Below are 22,576 nucleotides of genomic sequence, written 5' to 3'. Positions count from 1 at the left end.
TATTTGTTATTTTTTTTTATAGCAGGCATGTAGTGTAAATATAATGAGTAAAAGAACTATTTATAATAATAAAAAAAAATATACAATTATAAAATATGCAAGTCTCTATACTACCTTAAAAAAATAGGCAAGTTTGGACCCACATGAAGAATATAATTTCTTAATAAAAGATTTTATTGTTTCTCAAAAGAAATATGCGAGACTTTCATACTTTATAACTGTATCTGGTATTAATATTTCATCTTATAAATTATCTTGAAAGAAAAATTAAGATTTATCGTATGCATTTGAAAATTATCTAGTAGTTCATAGCCTCATGCTCTAATTCTTTTAAGGTTGTGTTTAGTAAGTGAAGTAGTTTTAGACTATTTTATAAATATTTATTATTATTTACAAATAATTTATTATTATTTATAAATTATTTATTATTTTATATTACTATTTACAAATTATCTTAGATTGAAATCATCTCAACATCTAGACGTCCCGATCTTTTGGATGGATAATAAGAATTACATAGGGATAATGCATGTTCCAAGTGTGCTCTTCATTTTTATATAATTATGAATTCAAGTCGATTCCCAAATTATCTTAGAGGAGAGATTTTTCTAAATCAGTTAATAAAATAAACCTACTTTATTTCGTCAAGAAAAAAGAGAATAAAACAAAATCAAAGTCGTTATTGCTTAATAAAGAAAATAATAATATAATTAATTAATCCACTGGTTTGAAAGGGAGCTCCCAATGTCCGAAATTTTTCCACACGGCAGGCAGGCGCGATGCGCCTATAAAGGATAACAAAACTTCCAACCAAACGTGAGGAGCTACCGAACTTCACATACCTCGCCAGAAATGGCAGCCTTTCCCATTAACGGTAATGGCAATGGCCACAGTAAAGCTCGCCTCTCTCTTTTTACTCTCTTCTCCCTCTTCCTCCTCACTCACTCCAGGTTGACTCTCAACCTCTCCGATCTCAAAGCCCTCTCCACTCTCCAAAATAACTTGGGCCTCAACGCTCACCATTACCTCTCTGCCAAGCCATGCAACACTCCTGGTGTTTTCTGCGAGAGGAGGCTCTCGAACAACAGCATCCATGAGCTCAGAGTCACGAGACTCGTCTTCGATTCCCAAAGCCTCGATGGGTTTCTTTCCCCGTTGATCGCTCGTCTCTCTGAGCTCAAGGAGCTCTCTCTTCCTAACAACCAGCTCGTTGACCGGCTGCCCTCCCAAATAGTTGACTGCCGGAAACTTGAAATTCTGAACCTCCGGAACAACCGGTTTTCCGGGGAAATCACGAGGGAATTGTCCTCGCTTGTACGCCTTCGAGTCCTCGATCTTGCCTCCAATAAGTTCTCCGGGGACCTGGGTTTCTTGAAGTATTTTCCCAACTTGGAGAATCTCTCTATTGCGGATAATCTCTTCACCGGAAAAGTTCCTGCGTCCGTTCGTTCCTACCGTAATCTGAGATTCTTCAACTTCTCCGGAAACCCGTTTCTTGAAGGTTCAGCCCCATTGATGAACCGTCTCGAATACTCCGCCTCCGATGTCCCAAAACGACGATACATTTTTGAGGACAATTTAACTAGAAGAAACGATAGTAATTCTGCAGTTGCACCATCTGCAAGTAGAATTGCTACAGCCCCTTCTGATGCTCCAGCCCCTTCTCCGGCGGTATCAGTTCACGAACATAGAAAAAATCACCGGAAGCTAACTGGATGGATACTCGGATTCCTGGCTGGAGGACTGGCAGGAAGCATATCTGGGTTCATCTTTTCGTTAATGTTTAAGCTAATCTTGGCTGTGGTAAGAAGTGGAGGAAAGGAACCAGGCCCTTCAATCTATAGTCCTCTGATCAAGAAAGCCGAGCACTTGGCTTTCCTGGAGAAAGAAGACGGGCTAACTTCGTTGGAGATCATAGGAAGAGGTGGGTGTGGAGAGGTTTACAAGGCAGAATTGCCTGGAAGCGACGGGAAAATGATTGCCATAAAGAAGATAACTCAACCTCCAAAGGATGCTGCAGAATTGACTGACGAAGATAGCAAGCTTTTGAACAAGAAAATGCGTCAAATTCGATCGGAGATCAATACCGTCGGTCAGATTAGGCACCGGAATCTTCTTCCTCTGCTAGCCCATCTGAGTCGGCCTGATTGCCATTTTCTCGTGTATGAATTCATGAAGAATGGGAGTTTACAGGACATGTTACATGATGTTTCACAAGGGAATAAAGAACTGGATTGGCTTGCTCGGCACAGGGTTGCACTGGGAGTTGCAGCAGGGCTCGAGTATCTTCACCTGCACCATAGCCCGCGTATAATTCATAGAGACCTCAAGCCGGCAAACATTCTCCTCGATGATGACATGGAAGCTCGAATTGCAGATTTCGGGCTTGCGAAAGCAATGCCTGATGCTAATACTCATATCTCGACTTCCAACGTCGCCGGAACCGTGGGTTACATAGCGCCGGAGTACCACCAGACACTGAAGTTCACAGACAGGTGTGATATCTACAGTTTTGGGGTGATCCTCGGGGTTTTGGTGATGGGAAAGCTGCCGTCCGATCAGTTTTTCCAAGAGACAGATGAGATGAGCTTGGTTAAATGGATGAGGAATGTAATGACATCCGAGAATCCCAAACGAGCAATCGATCCAAAGCTTCTGGGAAATGGATTTGAGGAACAAATGCTCTTGGTTCTGAAGATTGCTTGCTTTTGTACACTAGATGACCCAAAACAGAGGCCCAACAGCAAGGATGTTAGGTGTATGCTCTCTCAGATCAAGCCCTAAGTACACATGCATGTAAGGATAAAGTTTGAGGATGTGTGAGAATAAATTAATATGCACGTGAAAATGTATGTTTAATTAAGTTAATCCATTGTCTGTCTGTCTGGGGGGCTTGCCTTATAGCAACGTTCTCATGCATTTGGCTAAAAACACAAGGCTCGGATAGTTTTACATAGTTTCTTTCCAGACCTACTCTTTCTTCTTAGTTCTCCCACTTATGTATAATTATTAATTGGTAAGCCAAAGAAAAATCTGTGTGCGCTTTCTTTCTCCCTGATCTCACTGTCTCTTTATCTGTCTCCTTGTGCATGGTGACAATACTAAAAATTAATGGTTATGACTATTAATATATATATGTTATGACTATCAAAAAGGAAAGGAAAATGCCAAATCAAAAATATTTCCAGGCCGCCTGCAACAAAAAATAATAATAACTAAAAAGAAGCTTTCACAGAAATTACGACGTCTTCTTGCAACGTCAGGCGTAAAATCCTTCAGGAAGCCTGAAATATTCTTGCAAAAATGTGAAAAGTTCCACTGCCGGAGTGCTCCGACTTTTCTTTTTTTGAACTTTCTTTGAAGCAACTGACCAAGTTTCACATTTTTTTTTTTTTGACGTACGCGTTTCACATTTCTTTCTTATTATTCACAAGTACTGATCCAACCTTTTATTTTAGAAAAGTCTGGTCCATCTTTCCGCCACAGGTGAATCATGGAAAGATTATTCTAAGCAGTATCAACGCCGGCAGAGGTCATGGCATGGGCCAGGTTTCTACTCCTGACGAGTCAACATTTTTTTTTTTCTTGAGCAAGTAAATATATCATTCATGAAAAATAAATCATTCAAATAAGTGAAATGAGATAGATAAGGAGGGGTTGGGTTTCCCAACAAACATCTCATTATAACAAAAAGTGAAAAAAAAAATTAGGATCAAATACTTGGTCCCCACCCTCCAGAGAGAGCGTCATCTTAAATGATGGTTTTTTGCAGTTTCCACAATTATGTGAACAGTGGAGCCACCACTGGAGGCGGTGAAAGCTAAAAGTGTACTGTGGTTTGTCGTTTTAAGATGTTTCCTGAATAAATCCGTATTTCCTTCCTCAAGATCATCGGTTAGGAAAAACGAAAATATAGTAGAAAGACTGACATTTGATGGACTGGATGTCGGTGGGCCAAGTTTTTTCATGCACATTTGTGGTGGCGCGTGGAGACCACACACCTATGATTGTGAGATAGGATGGAGTAAATCTAAAAGATCTTGAAGTGGAGAATCTACTCGTGTGGCACGTGTAACCAGCAAATGTTTTATGGAGCATGAAGGACATATGCTGAATAAGCCACACATGAGTGTCATGCGTTGAGATTTTCATCATTGTTTCGCTTCATACCAATAGATCGGCAGCTGGGGAGTTGCGTGGTGAGACAAGTGTCAATAGTCGATCATCGGAGTGCGTTAGATCTGACTAAAAACGAATCGGAGGAAATGAGAGATAAAAAACACAAGTATGAAAATATATACACAAATCGATACTGGAAAATGAACGGAGAGACTCTATGGTGGAAACACGCAAAAAGGATAGGTAGCTTTTCTAGAGAGAATGAGGAACTTCTCTTTCTAGAAACAAAGACACACTTATTGTTCTTGAGTAGCTTGGGCCTAATGAGTGAACACTTGGATGTGCATGAATGTAACTTGCTTCACAAAAGGAAAAAGACCTAATAATTCAGTGGATCAGGAAATAAACATGCTTCAGTCCTGCACACAAGAGAAAAATGCAGACCAGGAAAAATTACCATTCATTCGGATTCCTGATGGGGAAGTTCTGCATCCATTATTAGGATACACTCCGTCTCCAAGTAATTACAAATCAATACAGTTATTTTAGTCCCATGAAAGATATCTTCATTGCCCAAATTATAGAACTTTGAGGTTCATTTACAAATATAAAATATCTTGCGTTGCAGATTCATGTCAAACCAAGGATCGTAAAACGATGCTATGCTTTACTACTAGCTTTAATTATGAAATTAATGAATGCAAAACCAATAACTCGGTATCTCAATGGCGCAGGCCATGCACTTCTGTCACCACTTCCACTGGAATACTCATAAAGAAATCCAGTGGATAGACACCGCACCTGGCATGCATTTGTCAAAGAACAATCTTCTCTAAACACAACTATATACATGCATGGACAGTGTGGAACAATCACAAACCGCGGCCCAAGGAAAAAGGCCCAAACTCAACAGACCTAAGAATTAGATAAAAGCTGAAAGGGATAATAGCCCAAGGACTACCCTGCGGCCCAGTACTTGCTGACCCATTACATAAAATAAAAGACTGAATTAAAGGACTCCTACATTAGCCCATAGCCCGTGGCCCACGACCAGCCCACGTATTCCTAGTTGAGTTCCTTTTGAGTCAACTGAAGAGTTCACTTCAGTTTGAAGCTTCCCGACCACCACACGTGAGTTAGGGTTTCATCCCTAACCTTCTTCCCGCCGCCTCTCACCGTCGGCAGCACCTAGTTGATCTCCACCGTGCTAAAGAGCTCCACGGTGGACTTGTTACAGAAGGCTAAAATGTTGATACGCAAAGTTGTACGTCTAAGTGTAAAGATATGCTTTGGTTTGATTAACCTGTAACAACAATTTGAAGAAATTCAATATTCAGCTTTGTAATACGAGAATAATAAATGAGATTGAGAAAATAGATTATCAATATTTATTATTAAAGTTAGAAAATAGATTATTGATATTTATTATTAAAGTTAGAAAAAATATATTATCAATATTTATAACTAATAGATTAGAAAATAGATATTTACCAATATTTATTATTAGAGCTAGTTTAGATTTGAGATGATTTTAAATAAAAGATGAAAGTTGAAAATAATATTTTTAAAATAATATATTTTTTAATATTATTATTATTTTAAAATTTTAAAAAGTTTAATTTTTTATTATATTTTATGAGAGAATTTAAAAAAATTATAATGATGAGATGAGATGAAATACTTTCCGAATCAAACGATATAAAATAGATTTACTTAAAAAAAAAAAAATTATAAAATAGATTATCAATATTTATTATTAAAGTTAGAAAATATTTTATTGATATATTACTAATGTAGAAAAAGTAAATTACAGGAAGCCCCTATAGCTCAGTGGTAGAGCGTCAGTCTTGTAAACTGAAGGTCTGTAGTTCGATCCTGCATGGGGGCATGTTACCTCTTTTTTGTGTTTTTCCCCTTATTTTTATTTCCGACTTCAATCTAAAAGACGCCATTTTAAGTGCAAGTGGCATTTTGCTCTGCCCTTATAATTCTTGATCAAATAGAAGTCTCGTTTTGCATCTCCTCTGCCCAACAATGGCGAGCCTTCTACACAAGCTCACGAAAAAGACACCCTCTGTAAGAACCCTCTCCTCCACCCTCAAAACCCCGCTATTTCTTGCACCGGATCCCCTTCTTATTCCCAACCAAAACCATCTTTGCACAACAAAACAGCCAGATGAAGAACATCCTAACGATCTAGATTCTCTTTTGGGTCACTCTTTCAGAGCGAAGGTGGAATCCCCTCAAACATTGCGCTTTTTCCCCAGTTTCCCATTTGGGTTTTGCTTAAACCCTGTTTTCTCAACTGGGTTTGAGCGATTGGCGGTGCTTGAGGCCGAGGATGTTGAACCCGTCGATGATGCGAGGAGGATTTGGGCAGATAGTGTGAAGAAGAAGAGGAAGAGGAAGATGAACAAACATAAATACAAGAAGCTCAGGAAGCGTCTTCGTCGCAAGGCTAGGACGTAATTGGTGAGACTTCAATGCATTGCTCGATAAGTTATTTCGCTTTCAGTTTCCCTACTCTTGTTGAGGGATTAGACTTTTATGTCTTTCGGTGGGAATCTATTTCTGTAGAATTAGGGGATAGTTTGCTGAGGAATGATAATTCCTTTTCGAGATATGTAGTACGCTCTCTTTCGAGATTGGAATGGAGTTGCTAATAATTCTTTCTTTTTGGGGGTTTTTTGTGTTTCTATTGGAAAGTTGCTTACTTTTTCTTTTTCTCACACACACACACTCTCTCTCTCTCTCTCTCTCTCTCTATTTGCTTAATTAATGTTTTTAGTATACTCTACGAAAGTCTATATGCAGTGAAATTATCATTGCTGATAAGAATGTAGTTAGTCTACTTGAGAGTGGGTTTGCACAGGATTTTGAACTTTGAACTGATGGGTTGTGTAAATGAAGTTAATTCAATGTTACATCTGCTCCACAGTTGTATGAAATTTTCACAGGTGTGACCTACTATAGCTTTGGCCCTTTATCTATCGCACCCTTCTCCTGGTTGTGTCATTTAGCATAGCATATTTTTAAGAGTTTTTATGTGGATGAACTTCAGCTGTAATCAATATATGCTTTGTTTAAATAGAATAGCTGCGTAAATGACTAATGATCAAAAAGTCAAGAAAACACGAACACCAGAAAGATCAAATTTTTTTTTTTTCCTTGAAATAAGAATTGAGAATTTGAGTTCCCTGATTTGTATATTCTATCTAGTTAATTTTTTTATTCTTGGGTAGTAGGGTTCGAAAATTTCTCTTACAGAATTCAGTCAGTAGTGCTTTCCTGTAAAAAATGTGTGTAACAGCCTAAGGAAGGCCTAAGCCACATCTGAGCCATACTTCAAAAGGACATGGTACAACTGGAGCCCCTTGAAATTATTATAAAGAGCAAGAACATCTCCCTCTGAAGCAATGTGGGATATGATTCACCCCCTATTCTTACTCAGTATGGGATATCACATTGTGGGGTTTGGGGGGAGGGGGGCACATGCATTGCTACACAACTAGCTGAATATGTGTGTGTCACTATATACATACATATACATTTCATATATATATGCATTTGTGAATGGCAGGGGTTGCACCAGCTTTGGCAAAAGGAGAAAATATTAGTTGAGATGTCTTTGCCATTTAGAACCAAAAACGCATATTGCTAGACATCTTTTCCATGTATGCACATTTCTTAATAAGGATGGTGGGGGGAAATTTGACAAGATAAGAAAGGTATAATTATATATATCATTTGTACCTATCAATATAACCCGTACAGGTTGGCTAAAGTGGTAAAGGCCTTGGGCTTGGGGGTATGCTCCCTCTAGGTCTATTCAAATTCCATTGGGTGCAAACGATCTCTAGGGGCTATCGGACTGAGAGATTTTTCTCTTGAATTACCTGAGGTGCACTTGCAGGAACCTCCTTGCCAAGGGCCTATGCAACCCCGGGATTAGTCGGGACGCTGTTCCAGGACACCCTGTGCCAATAAAATAAAATTTGTACCTATCAATACACACACACGCACACATATATAGCATTTGTGATGTGGCAGAGTTTGCATTGCACTAGTTCCAGCAAGATGAGAAAATAAAACTTGAATTGTCTTTGCCATTTGCAACCAACACTGCAAACTTTATTGAGGAGATGCAAGTGATTTAAGGTGGCAAGGGAGGATATGTTGGCTTGTCCTTTCATTTAAATGTGCAGTTTAAACTTTAAATAAAAGATTATGGGCGGTTCTGGTTACCTGCATCAAAATTGGTAAGTTATGTATTGTTTGGCTAAATGGCTTTCCACTTAAGAGGAGAGCCTTGACTTTTTAGATTTTTCAAAAAATAAAAATGACTTGGCCTCTTGGGTTAGTACTAGATCTTGATAAGTGATTCTTTTGCTAGATCTTGTTGTTTAAATTTCCTTCACCTTTTATGGAATGTGTTGCTTAAATATCCGTAGTTGACCTCTGGTAATTCATGTCTGTAGGGAGTCAACTTCTCTTCTTTTGTTCGTTTTTTGAAGCAATGACTTGCGTTAAAATGAATGACTTTGTTAAGTAACCATGTTACTTTTTCCTTAAAAATATGTCTTCCTTTCCTTTACTTGCTAATGTCGAGTAACTTACATAAATATTGGTGTTCGCGGTGAAATGAAATTGAAAGGTAGGTTTACAGTACAGCAGAATCAAAGTCCACTTTTGGTGGCTGGGTCCTCCGAGGTCACAGACCTCGTGAGTTTTTGGTTTCTACACTGCATTCTTTGATGCATTAGAATCTAATCTGGATTACATTTAGAAACGTTCTATACATTCTTGTATTGCCTATACACCTTCATGGAGAGAGGGACTAGTCTTGAGATAGAATTACTTTCAATCATACTTAACCATTACTCAGGACTTGATGAAAAGTCCCTATACGCACTTAAGTTGGTTTTAGGTGAATAACATATCTCAGTTGATGTAAGTGAATCTTCAATTCATTACATATAATATAAGCTAATCTAACCTTGGGCCTGGGTGAACAGCATGGACTTAATTGGGACTGGTCACCCAATCCGAAACTCACCCGACCTGATCCGATCTAGGGGCATTCCGTTTGGTCGATTAGCCGATTACCCGACCAAAAATATTTTCGGAAGAAACGGGTATTTTGACCTTGTTTTTTGTTTTTTTGTAATTTTATTGTTTTTGTAATTTTTTTAAATCTATATATGCACTAGAAAATTTTGATTACTATTCTGTACAAAAAATTTGAAATGGTCTGTTTCAATGTTCTTTTGTGATTTTGTACAGGAGGTTGTGATCGTGCACTAATTTGCAGAATTTGTTTGTTTTCAAAATTCAATGTAATTGGAATTTACATTGTAACAAATGTCTTACGGTTCATTGTATTTTCAAACCGGATGGCTCTATATTTCTTTTCGATTTTCTTATCAATTACACAACTTTTTGAGAACAGTTTTAGGCTGAATTGCTTTTAGATGTAATATTCCTGTTTTGTTCATCGTTTCCGGGAAGATGAGATATAGATATTATCAATTTGAAATGAGATATAGATGATTACATTCTATTTATTACATCAAAATAATGTTATAATTACATCATTTTCTAATTGATCTTTACGGTTTATTAATTAATTTATTTTTTCCTCCAACCAATAAGCTAGTGGACCACTTCTGAAAGAAACAAGGCAAATGAACAAGCTTGACTCTAAACCATTACAATGGTGTATCTCTAGGATGATCTAAGATTCATCCACATATTGTTTTAACCATTACAGTTGTGCAGCTACGTGGAAACTCACTTGAACCCATGTTTACTCTCCACGTTTCGATCATATCACATGATATTTCCACATCTATGAAAACGTATAACTGGATCGCATTGTCACCATTGCGTCTGCTTGAAACACCAGCACATATAAATTATCCAATCCAGCTTTTGCATTGGCCTTCTTGTTTCTGCCTCTTTCTTTCTTGGTATTATTGTTGTTATCTTCCTCCATTGCACCCATAACTCCAGCACCCATTAATTTGCAAGGGAGTCATCCATTACAACTGAAATGGAACTACTTTAATTTTTAAACACAAACTCTAATCAGGAATCAGAAATATATATGAATAAAAGCCCATCTCAGAAAGCATTAATTAAGTGGGAAAATCATACTCTTTCAGAATGCATAATACTATAATATTATATAATAATATCTCACTTAACCACCTAACCAATCAGCAAGCAAAAATGGTCTTGGTCGATTAGTTAGTTTTGGTCTAAAAGTACTTCAAGTAATCTTCAATCGACTCATTTAAAATATTCTTCAAAGTTATCTCTACATGAAAAAAAAAATTATGTTAAACATATAATTAATTGAAATGAATATAAGAAAATATTCTTCAAATATGAATCTTACCAGTTTCTAACCTGTAACTTTTAGCATCTTCCATTACATCTTGAGAGTCATAATTATTGGAGGGAGCCATCAACCAGTTTTGTGTGCAGATAAGAACTTCAACTGTTATTGGGGCTAATAGGCTACAAAATGAATCTAACAAACGACCTCTAACACTAGATGCCGACTCAGGAGTAACAGTTAATATGGGAATAACTACCACTAAATGAATATGGTTGTCTCGTTTGACTTTATATAAGAGTTTCCTCCGGATTTCCAGTTAGAAGCCACCTACAGGTAACTAGGCAAACTTCATCTCATAATATTTAAGTGTGTGTGTATATATTATATTATATGTTGCCAACTTGTATGTGTTCTTTTTCTATTATTTTTGGGTAATAGTTTATAAGTGAGTAGCTTGAGAAGATCTTTGACTATTACTTTGCCTTTGCATTTTAATTTCGTTGGACAAAGGGGACTCCCACTCTCTGAATTTTAGTTTCACATATAACATGAATTTACAAGTCTCAGTTCCACCTAATGCAACATCCCTGAACACAATTTGATTAAAGCAACCATTACCTCTCTAAAAATAAACATGCGAAATGTAATATTAAAATTAAAGTTCAATTATTTGAATCCATAGCTTCCAATAATTTTCCTTTTTCTTTTTTAAAGGATGAGTTGAACAACCTGATCACAGATCTGTTGACAAGAGTCCTAGTTCAAACTTGAAAGCTCCCGCCACTTATAGAATAAGCCAAGAAGTCCATTTTCAAAAGCTTCTCATTTTTTTTTTTTTTTGTCCCCTTGTCTTCAAGTTCAAAACTTCAAATTGGGTTTATCATTTTCTTATAAGAACAAATTACTTGTCCAAGCCCAAGTAGCAGCTAACAGCTATATTATTTTTTTTTTTAAATAAAAATCTATTTGTCTCTCCCTCTATTCTCACACACACATATGTAACTTGCCCAAAGAGGGGTCTGAATAGTGCGTAGTAAGTGAGTCTTATTTGATTCTTTTTAAATTGTGTATGAAGATTGTTTAACTTGCTATATCTAAAAATTTTAAAAAAAAAATTACCTCTTGAAAATGTTGTGTATCAGCTATAACAAGGTCTATTCATGCGGTGTAGGTGTTAGGTGTTTTGGCTCAAGTAAAGGCTGATAAGGACTCAATTGAGGTCTTGGTGCAACCCATTGAAATTGTTGACAGGCTCTTCGAAGAAATTTTTTGAATTGGGTTGCAATTTCAATGGATTCCTCGTTAGGGCCGCAAGTTGATTAAGAATTTGTAATCGTATAATTTGTTCAATCTCTTAACTAACCCCTAGTATCTCATTCAAACCCAAATCCTTCTCATTGAAAAAACACATCCATCCTTGAAACCCCCAAATATTGCATCCCAAATTTCATTAAAACTGAAACAAAGTGGGTGAGAATGAACAAAACAAAGCACAAACGACACATCCATCCTTGTGGCAGCCCCAAAAACATCAGTCACAAACAAATATCGAACCCTAACACCTTATAAAATCAACTCACCAAATCATCAAAAACCAAGACTATCAATTCCTTACCTTCTGTGACTACGAGAGTGAGCTGCGAGGGAAATAGTGAGAGCTTCAAGTGAGAGAGTGAGCAGCGAGGATGGTTCTAAGCTTCTGGCTTTTGCGACTGCAAGAGTGAGTTGCGTGGGAGAGAGTGGGGTTGCAATTGATTCTACGAGAGGCTGAAAGTTGCGACGAAGAGAGTGAGACTGTGAGAGGAATTGAGGATGAGAGAGAGAGAGAGAGGGAGACTTGAGATGTGAAGGCAGCAAAAAATGACGTTGTTTTAGCTAGGCTAAAATCGGGGATCGGGTATTACCGGTTTAAAAAAAGCAAACGGGTTCAATTATTCTAATTCCGTTTTTAAACTTAAATGGGTTAGGTTTTCGGGTTGAAAATCAGCCGGGTCGGGTCATTGGTTTTTTCCCAGCCCTAGACCTAAGAATCATGTCTAGTGTTGCTGGTTGGCTCATCTTTGTTGGATATTATCATGATAAAATGATTATTATAAGTTGTGTCAAAAGCTTAAACAGATGGAAGAATTGATCAATTATTAACCATTAATCGTTAACACTGTTATATATATATATATATATATATATATATATATATAGATTGAGCCACTTTAGAGGACCATGCTTGAGCCTTATTTCTTCGACGACAAGGCAATAGATCAAAGGATACCAATTGGTTGATCGATGCCTATCTTATCCAAGATTCCAGTTTAAATATTGACGTTCACCATGGAATTTTTTTTATTATTATTATTAGCTGGCTAGATGTCAGCTGGCTAGACATGATGACATCTAGCTAGCTATATATAATTATTATTATTTGGTTGGGTTTTATTTATCTAATAACAAATTCAAAACATAAGTCTCACATTCCTACACATCACATAAAAATATGTGATTGTATCTTTTTATCCTCATATTTCATTAAATATGTTTCATGAAATATGATGATAGAAGAGTAAAATCGCATGTTTTTAAGTAATGTGCAGGATGTAAAACTTCTATATAGCACAACTCTTATCCAATTAGTAACATGTTCTCTCCATCTAAATATATCATTGTCATTTTGATTCCATGAGATTCTCATGAGTGCATTAATCCAAGGACACAAAAATACAGTAGTGTGCAATATTTTTATCGGTGTCGAAAGAAGGGTTTCTTTTGTCTGGTTCATTGTGGAGCTAATTAATTAGGGGAATCAAAGAAATATATGCATGCTTGTCTCCCATTGATCGATGCTCATTGTCTCTCATTGATACTCTTACTAGTCTTACATGCATCCATCTAGTTCATGGGATAAAACTGAAACTCTCATAAATATATACACCGACTAGCTAATTGCAAGCAGTATTTGACTATTTCTTTTGTAACAGCCTTAGAAAAAATTCAAAACCACTTCTTCTAAGATAATCTTTTAAGAGAAACACTTTAACCACAAAATGATTACACAAAAATAAACTTATAAACTGACGTGACTTGAATGGTGCGTCAGATTTAAAGTTATTTTTATTATAAAGTAGATCTATCATGAAATTATCTCGTTAAATTGTAGATTTATTTTTGTATAATTTATTTATCTCTGTAGCAATTCTCATCTTTTAAAGAGGAATCATTACAAAATCACATGAGCTTCATGATCATCATCTTAATTATATTAGGCTTATATATAAATAATGATATTTAGAGTGGAATCTTCAATCTTGATCTGCTAACCCGAGATCGTTGATCAGGAATATCTTGGGAAAACTAATTAGCTGTGTTAACAGTTTAATTGAGAGCAGCAGTATAGCCCATGGTTTGTTTTGAACGTAAGCGCGGATTCATTTCATTTCATTGAAATATATATATATATATATATATATATATATATATATAATATTATTCATGAAAGCTGGCAACGGACTATGCATGACGTGCACCTCCACGTGGTATACCACCGTGCATATATAATATTTTATTATAGCTAGCTTGAAGTAGACTTGAACTCGCAAATAACATATTTTTATAGTTATTATATATTGATGCATGCAATTGGTCGCGTACCCAAATAATTAGTGATTGATTATTATCATCATTAAACCTTTTATTATTATTATTATTATATATGATTAATTAGTCAATTAATCAAAGTCTTTAATCATGTTAAAATACTTTTTATATACCTCGTAAATTGAGGTAACTTCATTATATATTATATCATATTATAAAATTATTTTTAATATATTATTCTTTATTTTATAAAATAGATTTAACATATCACGCACTATAAGAAAATTACTTATTTGTGATTAATTAATTCCAACAAAATAACTATTTACAATTAAAATTGATTGTAAAAAGTCTTTTGATTTCAATAAATTAATTATAAAATGCCGTTTTTTTTGTAGTGACATAAATAATGTAAGGAAATTCTCTAAATTCTCTTCAACAGGCCATGCATTTCTCTCTCTTTATACATACATACTGTACATATACAAAAGTGAATTGGTCGATCGACTGATCATGATGCTGGTTAATTTCAGTTGAGACTACGTAAGCACTTACGCAAGCCCCCCATTTATATATTTGAGGTTGTTAAATGCGACAAATTAACCCCTCATCTTTTCTAATCTTTACCTTAATTTGTAATTCCAAATCTAAATTAATCAACTGATGAAATGCTTACCTGTTCATGACCACTTCATGAAATTACTAACATGATGCCGGCAGCACATGATTAATGAAAATCAAAACATAGTACACGTAAAGATCGAAGTATTATACGTACAAAAAAAATTTATAAACATAAACTTACAAATTGTTATGGACGTTTCATAAGATATATTAATTTTTTTTTACAATAAAATTAGTTTTACAATCTACCGTACTACATAATCAAATCATATCATCAATATGTATATTTAATATATTAATTTTAACGCTTACAAAAGTAAACCTTAATAATGGAAACATATATACCTCTTTGCAGCATTAAGATTATTTTAGTTTTTCTTTTCCTTTTTTTTTAGTTCTAATAATTAACTCCTCGTCATGATGAACCAACAAAAGTCATCAAGAAAGAGACGAGAGACTAATTGGAGTACTATGCAAAATCAAATTAATAATATGCCCCTTATAACGACAATATCGACTTTATTTTCTTTAATCTATATATAGACCTTTCAATTTGGATGGGAAAAATTATTAAGAAAATATATCACTCAAAATCATGTGATTTCAACTACTACTACTAATAATAAATTATGTATCCATTTGTTTAGGAAATCAAACCCAGACAAGGGAAGAAAAAAAAAAATAGATCTGCATGAGGGTATGCTATGATCTTCATACATGCATGCATGGGATTTTACGAACTCCGGCCGGTCATCTCAGGTTACACAAATCTGAGGACTTTGAGATTTCCCATATCTTAATCTCCCCATCTAGACTTCCACTACAAACCGATACGACACCGCTAGAAGCGCCCCCCGCCGGCAGTACTACTGCTGCCAACGACTTCACCGGTTTTTCATGCCCTTCCATTACAACCACGCAACGGTACCCACTGTCTTTGCCACGTTGCCAGATCCTCACCGTCCTATCTGATGACCCACTGGCTAATAAATCTTCCACGTTGATTAAGCACAGTATAGCGCTCGTGTGTCCACACAATGCCTCCACAAAAACCACCGAATCTGCAATATTGTTCTTCTTCTCCCAAACAAAGATCGAACGGTCAGAACTGCCGGAAAACAACACTCTTCCATCATCTTTTAGAGCCAGAGCATTGACGGAGGATCTGTGCTTCTCTAGGGTTCTTACCAAAATGTGCTTTCGTAGGTTATCATCTCTCTCCCAGACCCGAATGCGCCCATCTGCTGAAGCTGTGTAAACGGTACCATTACCAGAAACTACAACGGCGTTCACAGCGTCTTCATGGGCTTTCACAGACTCCAAACACCGATTTTCAGATATGTTCCATATTTTAAAGCTTTTATCCCAAGAAGCAGAGTACATTAAATCTTCATTAACGACTAGGCCTGAAACTGCATCGCAGTGTTCAATCCAAAGCCGCTTCTTGTGCCGCCGGACGTGGACATAATTCTTTTGCACGAGGGAACGGTACAAGCGTTCTTTGAAGGTGGGAAGAGTGTACACGAGGTGGTGTCGCGTCGGCTGTGCGATCTGCCATACACGAATCTTTGAGTCTTGGTGAGCGGTGAAGATCTTTGTGTCGTTGAAGGCGATAGACTTCACGGACCCGGAGCTGGGATCGTCGTTGAATGTGTCGATATGGGTGTGGTTCGATAGATCGAAGACGATGACTTTGTAAGCAGAAGCGGCGTAGAGGAGGTTATTGTTGTTGACCGCAAGGCAACTGACGTGGGAATGTAGGGTTTTGAGAGTGGTAACGCGGTGGTGCTTGATCATATTCAATGAGAAAGCAGGCTAGGGACCGTGTGTAATCGAAAGAGATATTGCTTTGATCAGGACCTATATGGTTTTTTTGGACACATTTTGACTACTACGCATTTGGAAGAGAGAGATCTAGAGAGAGAGAGATCAGAGAGAGGTGTATAGAGATATTTCAATATGTTGCATGTTGGAGGCGGGATTAATATATAACATGGGAACGCTCTAATTTACAGGGGGCTTGTAAATTAGATGGAGTAATTTGTTGATGCTTTTTTCGGGTAAACTTGTTCGGATCGAATGACTCGTAGATGTATAATAGTATTAATGAAGAGGAAGATCATGTGCACGACTTGAGAAATAAATAGATATATAGTAGAAAATAATGAATAATGAATAAGAAGGGAGGATCAGAAATTAAGATCAGCATGAAGTTGGAAAAAAGAACTTATTATTATAAGCAGCTAGCTAGCCGGCCTTCATATATGAAGTCATGTTTGCAGTATACGTCGTAGTCTCTTTTTGCTTTCCACATTCATTTTTGTCTTAATATTGTCTCTTCTTTTTGTTATGGTGCATGTCTTGTCTCAAATTAAGTGATCTTTATCATGTACGTGGGTTTGATCTCTCATATACGGTAGTTTATATTAGCTAGCTTATGGGTTCCTGCTTAACGTATATACTAATAATTATGTATATAGACGACAAACATATGATTAAAAAATGACCAATGTCTTGAGCAAATAAACCTTTTGTGTTGGACGGCTTGATTACTAATAAGTAAGCTTTATGACACATGCCATAATGGAATCTATATCACCATGATTTGTTTAATTTGATCATAGTCACCCATGCACTATTAATGAAACGTGTACCTCAATGGAAAATGGTTAGGCTTTTCTATGATAAAATGGGAAGATTTGTTCAAAAGTTTGCCATTTTTTAGCTAATGGAATAATGTGGCAATGTCACATGTTTGTTTGTGGCTTTCAGATTTGAAGTTGCTTAATGATTAAAAGGCATGTGATCACCAACCACTCGAATTAAGCGATAATATTTAACACAAAGTGGTATCTCTGTGCAGTGTGATTCGATTTTCAGAAGATGGAACTTGGAAGTACTACTGCTGGATGGGGGACCGTCTTAAAGCCTCTTTTAGGTGAACAAACACATAATATAAGAAAAGTAAACTCGTCGACTGATCTCATATCGATTTCCTCAATCTTTGGAGGACTACTAGCTAGCTAGCTCATGTGTGATCAACCAAGCCCACTTAATCCATATATAACCACCAAACAAACCAGATGGATCGACAATACGTAGTTATATACTAGCTGATCATGATATGACGCATATATCGTACAGCCAAGCCCAAGTAATTATGTACATATATATATATATATATATATATATGTCACATTCAAATAGTTTTTATTTAAATTATTAACTTGTAAACCCTACGTTATAGTAGTAATAATATATAGATCAAGGACTGTATGGAATTGGTACTATTAACTATGACCAAGACATTGCCCCTCTCAAAAATAAATTGCAACATAATTCACCTCAGCAGACTCAGCAACAGTACCAGTAGCTCTAGAATATTTTGAATGTTTTGTCGTTTAGCATTTCTGTTGTAACAGACTTTATTTCTTTTTACTTTCTCCATAGTACTACATGGTGTACTATCTGTCTATATAAAGCCTGCAGTCCCTCTATAATTACCTACGTTCAATACAATGGACTTTTGCCAATGCATCTTTACCTTTATTCTATTATGGTATCGAGAGCCAGCAGACTAGCAGTCCTCCTTTTTGTTTTACCATGGCCACTTCTTCCACTACCTCTCCCTCCCCTATGTCTGTTCCTTCCTCATTTTCTCATCTAGTTTCTATTAAACTTAGCTCAGAAAATTATATGCTATGGAAAGGCCAGATCACTGCCTACTTACGAGGCCAGGATCTGTTCTCATATGTGGATGGCACTCAAAAAAACCTCCCAAAATGCTTCCTGCCGAAACCAATACCAGTTTCAACACAAATCCAGTGTTTCTTACTTGGCAACGAACAGATCAACTCATTTTAAGTATCTTGTTCTTTTCACTAACAGAATCTGTGGTTACTCATGTGATCTCTGTAGGTACCTCACACGAGCTCTGGCTCACCCTTGAATCTATGTACAGCTCCCGCTCACAAGCCAAGGAATTTGAAGTTAGATTCCAGCTTACCAATCTGTCTAAAGGTGAACAGTCCATTTCGGATTATTACAGCAAAATTAAGATGCTTGTTGATACACTTGCAGCAACAGGGAGCTCAATCTCAGACAAGGAGTTTGTTACATATCTCCTCAATGGTCTTGGTTCAAACTACGAACCCTTCATCACTTCAATTACAACTCGCACTGAACCCATTTCCTCTTATGAGCTATATCACCTCCTTCTCATTCATGAAAGCAGAATGGCTCATAACACCCGTTCCCTTATCCCTTCTCCTTTTGAACCATCTGCCCATTTAAGTACAAATAGCCCCAGAGATCAAAGAGGTAGAGGCTTCTATCAAGGTACTCGAAATGGACGAGGCCGTGGACATTTTTCCTCTAACCAAGGAAATTCCTCTTCACAGCAGCATTTTCATTACTACCCAAACAATCAATCAAGACCTACCTGTCAGGTATGTAACAAACCTGGTCATGTTGCCTTATAGTGCCATTTTCGATTCAACCATGCCTACCAACACGACCCTCCCCGATCATTTTCAGCCAACCAGACCACTCCATCAGCCAACTATACCTCTTCATCAGTTAACCCAGATCAAAACTGGTACCCAGATAGTGCTGCAACCCATCACATAACTCATAATCTTTTCCACCTCGGTCTCCTATTATAACCCGTTCACACACTAACTCCTCCAACCTGAGAACTTTCACCGATGGAACTGTTCTATATCCAACTCAAACTTGCCTTCTCTCTACTGCAGTGGTTCCGGATAAACCATCTTCATTCACCATAGCCTTGAAATTCTCTGAGTGGAAATATTCACCATAGCCTTGAAATTCTCTGAGTGGAAATCTGCAATGACCCAAGAATATCAAGCCCTCATGAATACCAACACCTAGACCTTAGTACCACCCTCCACAACCTCTAATCTCATTTGGTGTCATTGGGTATTTCGCACTAAGATGAGATCTGATGGGTCCATTGAAAGGAGAAAAGCCAGACTTGTGGCTAAGGGATTTCATCAACAAATCGGTATAGACTATACCGAAACATTTAGTCCAGTGGTAAAATCATCCACTATCCGGTTGGTGCCTCCGTCAAATAGACATTCAGAATGTCTTTCTTCATGGTAACCTTTCTGAGACTGTGTTAATGCTACAACCGAAATTTTTTATTGATCCTCTGAGACCAAACTTTGTTTGTAAACTCAATAAGGCCATTTATGACCTGAAGCAAGCTCCACGAGCTTGGTTCTCTGAACTAAGTTCTTGGTTGATCAGTTATGGCTTCTCGGCATCTAAGGGTGATCCCTCTCTGTTTGTCATGCATACATCTACTCTCTGTATGGTCATTCTTGTGTATGTTGATAACATGGTCATCACTTCTTCATCTTCGATTGATGTTGATGATTTAATTTCAGCTCTTGGAAATGTGTTTCCAGTAAAAGACTTGGGTCCATTGTCATATTTTCTGGGCTTGGAAGTTGAAAATATCGTTGATGGTGTTCTGATTACTCCAAAAAAAATGCATCTCGGATTTATTGCACAAAACTAATATGTCTGGTTGTAGTCTCATTTCTTCTCCCATGTCAGCCTCCACAAAAACTCTCCAAGTTTGATTCTCCTTCATTTGATGATACTACTATGTTTAGAAGTACTATTGGTAGTTTGCAATACCTTTCATTAACTAGGCCCGATGTGTCCTTTGTTGTCAATAGAGTCTGTCAGTTTATGCATGATCCCAAACTTCCCCACTAGACAGCAGTAAAAAGGATCCTACTTTATCTCAAATAATCCACCATCAATTACGGTCTTTTTCTCTCTAATTCATCACCCTTTACATTGCATGCATATTCTGACTCTGATTGGGCTGGGTGCCCGGATGATAGAAGATCTACGGGTGATTTTTGTATTTTTTTGGGGAATCATCTCATTTCATGGAGTTCAAGAAAACAACATACAGTCGCTCATTCTAGCACCGAGGCTGAGTACAAGTCCTTAGCCAACACAAGTGCTGAACTTATATGGTTGCAAACACTGATCAAAGAGCTTGGTTTCTCCCTCTCAAAGCCTCCTATCTTGTGGTGTGATAACCTAGGGGCAACGTATTTGACTTATAATCCAATGTATCACTCCCGTACCAAACATATGGATATAGACTTTCATTTTGTGCGTGACAGAGTGGCTGCTAAGACACTGCAAGTTCAGTTTTGCAGTAGCAAAGATCAATTGGCTGATGTTTTTACAAAACCGTTGGTAGCTGACCGTTTCTTCATTCTAAGATCGAGTCAAACTGTGCGAGACACCTCGCTAGCCTCGAGGTGGCGTATTAACCATGAGCAAGACACTACCCCTCTCAAAAATAAATTGCAATAGAATTCACCTCAGCAGACTCAGCAACAGCACCAGTAGCTCTAGAATATTCTGAATGTTTTGTCGTTTAGCATTTCTGTTGTAACAGAATTTATTTCTTTTTACTTTCTCCATAGTACTACATGGTGTACTATCTGTCTATATAAAGCATGCAGTCCCTCTATCATTACCTACGTTCAATACAATGGACTTTTGCCAAGGCATCTTAACCTTTATTGTATTAGGTACAACGTGAAGAGGAACTCTCTTCTGAATAGCTAGTCCAAAGATCTCACTTATGTCTAAATCCTCCCCTTTTACTCCAGCGGGCAACTCCCAATCAAACCAGTATAAGAGGTTGGCCATAGCATATTCAATCGTTGCAAGCCCATATGAAACACCAGGACAAATCCTTCTCCCACCGCCAAATGGGAAGAGTTTGTATTCTTGGTCTATAGAATCAGCTAAGTTGTTATTCTCAAATCTTTCTGGAATAAATTCCTATGCTTTGTCCCAAAATTTGGGATCCCTTTGAATGGCCCATGCATTGATATACACTCTCACTTTTTTAAGAACATCATATCCTCCAAGTCTAGTAGTTGCAGATGTTTCTCTGGGAACCAAAAGAGGCGCAAGAGCATGCAGTCGAAGCGTCTCCTTAATGACACATTTAAAGTATCCCATATGATTGACATCATTCACATCTATCTTTGATTTCTTTCCCACCACTTGTCTAATCTCTTGCTGCGCTTTCTTCATGATATGAGGGTTTCTCATGAGCTCTGTCATTGCCCACTCCATTGTCGTCCTCAAAGTATCTGTTACTCCCACAAACATGTCATGCATGCAAAGATTTTAAGATGAAAAAAAAAAAAAAAGCTTCAGCAAAACTATGTGTGCGCGGATGTGTTTGTTTGTGTAAGTGTCTGTGAGAGAGAGAGAAGAGAGAGAGACCAGTAGGATCGCTTTGATGGTGGCTCAATTGAGATCAAAACTTTGTGGGCCATTAGCTTTAAGCTGGAGAAGAATATCTAAAAAATATCGCTTATGAGAAAGGCTTCTATAATCTGTTTTCATGAACATCTCTTGCTCCTTAATCGCCTGCTCCAAGAACGCATCTACCTCTTTGGAAGTCTTTTCCAACCTCCTGATTGTGCCCAGAAGCTCATCCATCCATCCCAAACAAGGAAAATAGTCTCTAAAAAAGAAGGTTGGAAATACCATAACTAGCTTTACAGACAACTCCCCCCATCTGCTCTTACCTCCTTCTCCTTCGTACCTTTGTCCGAGAACAGACCGACATACTATGTAGTTGGTGACATCAAGCAGCAACTCAGTTAGACTAACCAATTCCTCTTTATGATCTAGACATGAACGTCGTATCCTCTGGATCAAAACATCAACTTCTTCGTCCCTCAGGAACTGGTTTGATTGCACTCGATGATGACTAAGAAGCTCTTGAACACAAATCTTCCTGAGCTCTCTCTAGTACTCGCCAAAGGGCGAAAACACCAAGTCTTGGCCTCCATTGAAGCTGATATCTACAGAAGTTGGTCT

The 22,576-nt window shown here is 37.3% G+C and overlaps 3 protein-coding genes and 1 non-coding gene across 4 annotated transcripts; 3 read left to right on the top strand and 1 right to left on the bottom strand.

Annotated features, from left to right (window-relative positions):
* The first annotated feature begins 803 nt into the window (after positions 1-803).
* Positions 804-3,058, top strand: LOC109000772 (leucine-rich repeat receptor-like serine/threonine/tyrosine-protein kinase SOBIR1). Its single transcript, XM_018977775.2, has one exon. It carries the CDS (start codon positions 853-855, stop codon positions 2,782-2,784), a length of 1,932 nt encoding a protein of 643 aa, XP_018833320.1. The 5' UTR covers positions 804-852; the 3' UTR covers positions 2,785-3,058.
* A 2,877-nt stretch (positions 3,059-5,935) lies between these two features.
* Positions 5,936-6,007, top strand: TRNAT-UGU. The gene has a single exon. It is a non-coding gene; the product is annotated as a tRNA-Thr (tRNA).
* A 146-nt stretch (positions 6,008-6,153) lies between these two features.
* LOC109000770 lies at positions 6,154-6,588 on the top strand. The gene has a single exon (XM_018977774.1). The coding sequence runs from the start codon at positions 6,154-6,156 to the stop codon at positions 6,586-6,588; it is 435 nt and encodes a 144-aa protein (XP_018833319.1).
* Positions 6,589-15,424: 8,836 nt separating this feature from the next.
* LOC108980471 (protein JINGUBANG-like) lies at positions 15,425-16,471 on the bottom strand. The gene has a single exon (XM_018951410.1). It carries the CDS (start codon positions 16,469-16,471, stop codon positions 15,425-15,427), a length of 1,047 nt encoding a protein of 348 aa, XP_018806955.1.
* Positions 16,472-22,576: the final 6,105 nt, after the last annotated feature.

Source organism: Juglans regia, chromosome 2, assembly GCF_001411555.2.
Source record: "Juglans regia cultivar Chandler chromosome 2, Walnut 2.0, whole genome shotgun sequence".
In the NCBI taxonomy this organism is placed as follows: Eukaryota; Viridiplantae; Streptophyta; class Magnoliopsida; order Fagales; family Juglandaceae; genus Juglans; species Juglans regia.
Note: the sequence above shows the minus strand (reverse complement) of the source record. Positions and strands in the feature narration are given on the sequence as shown.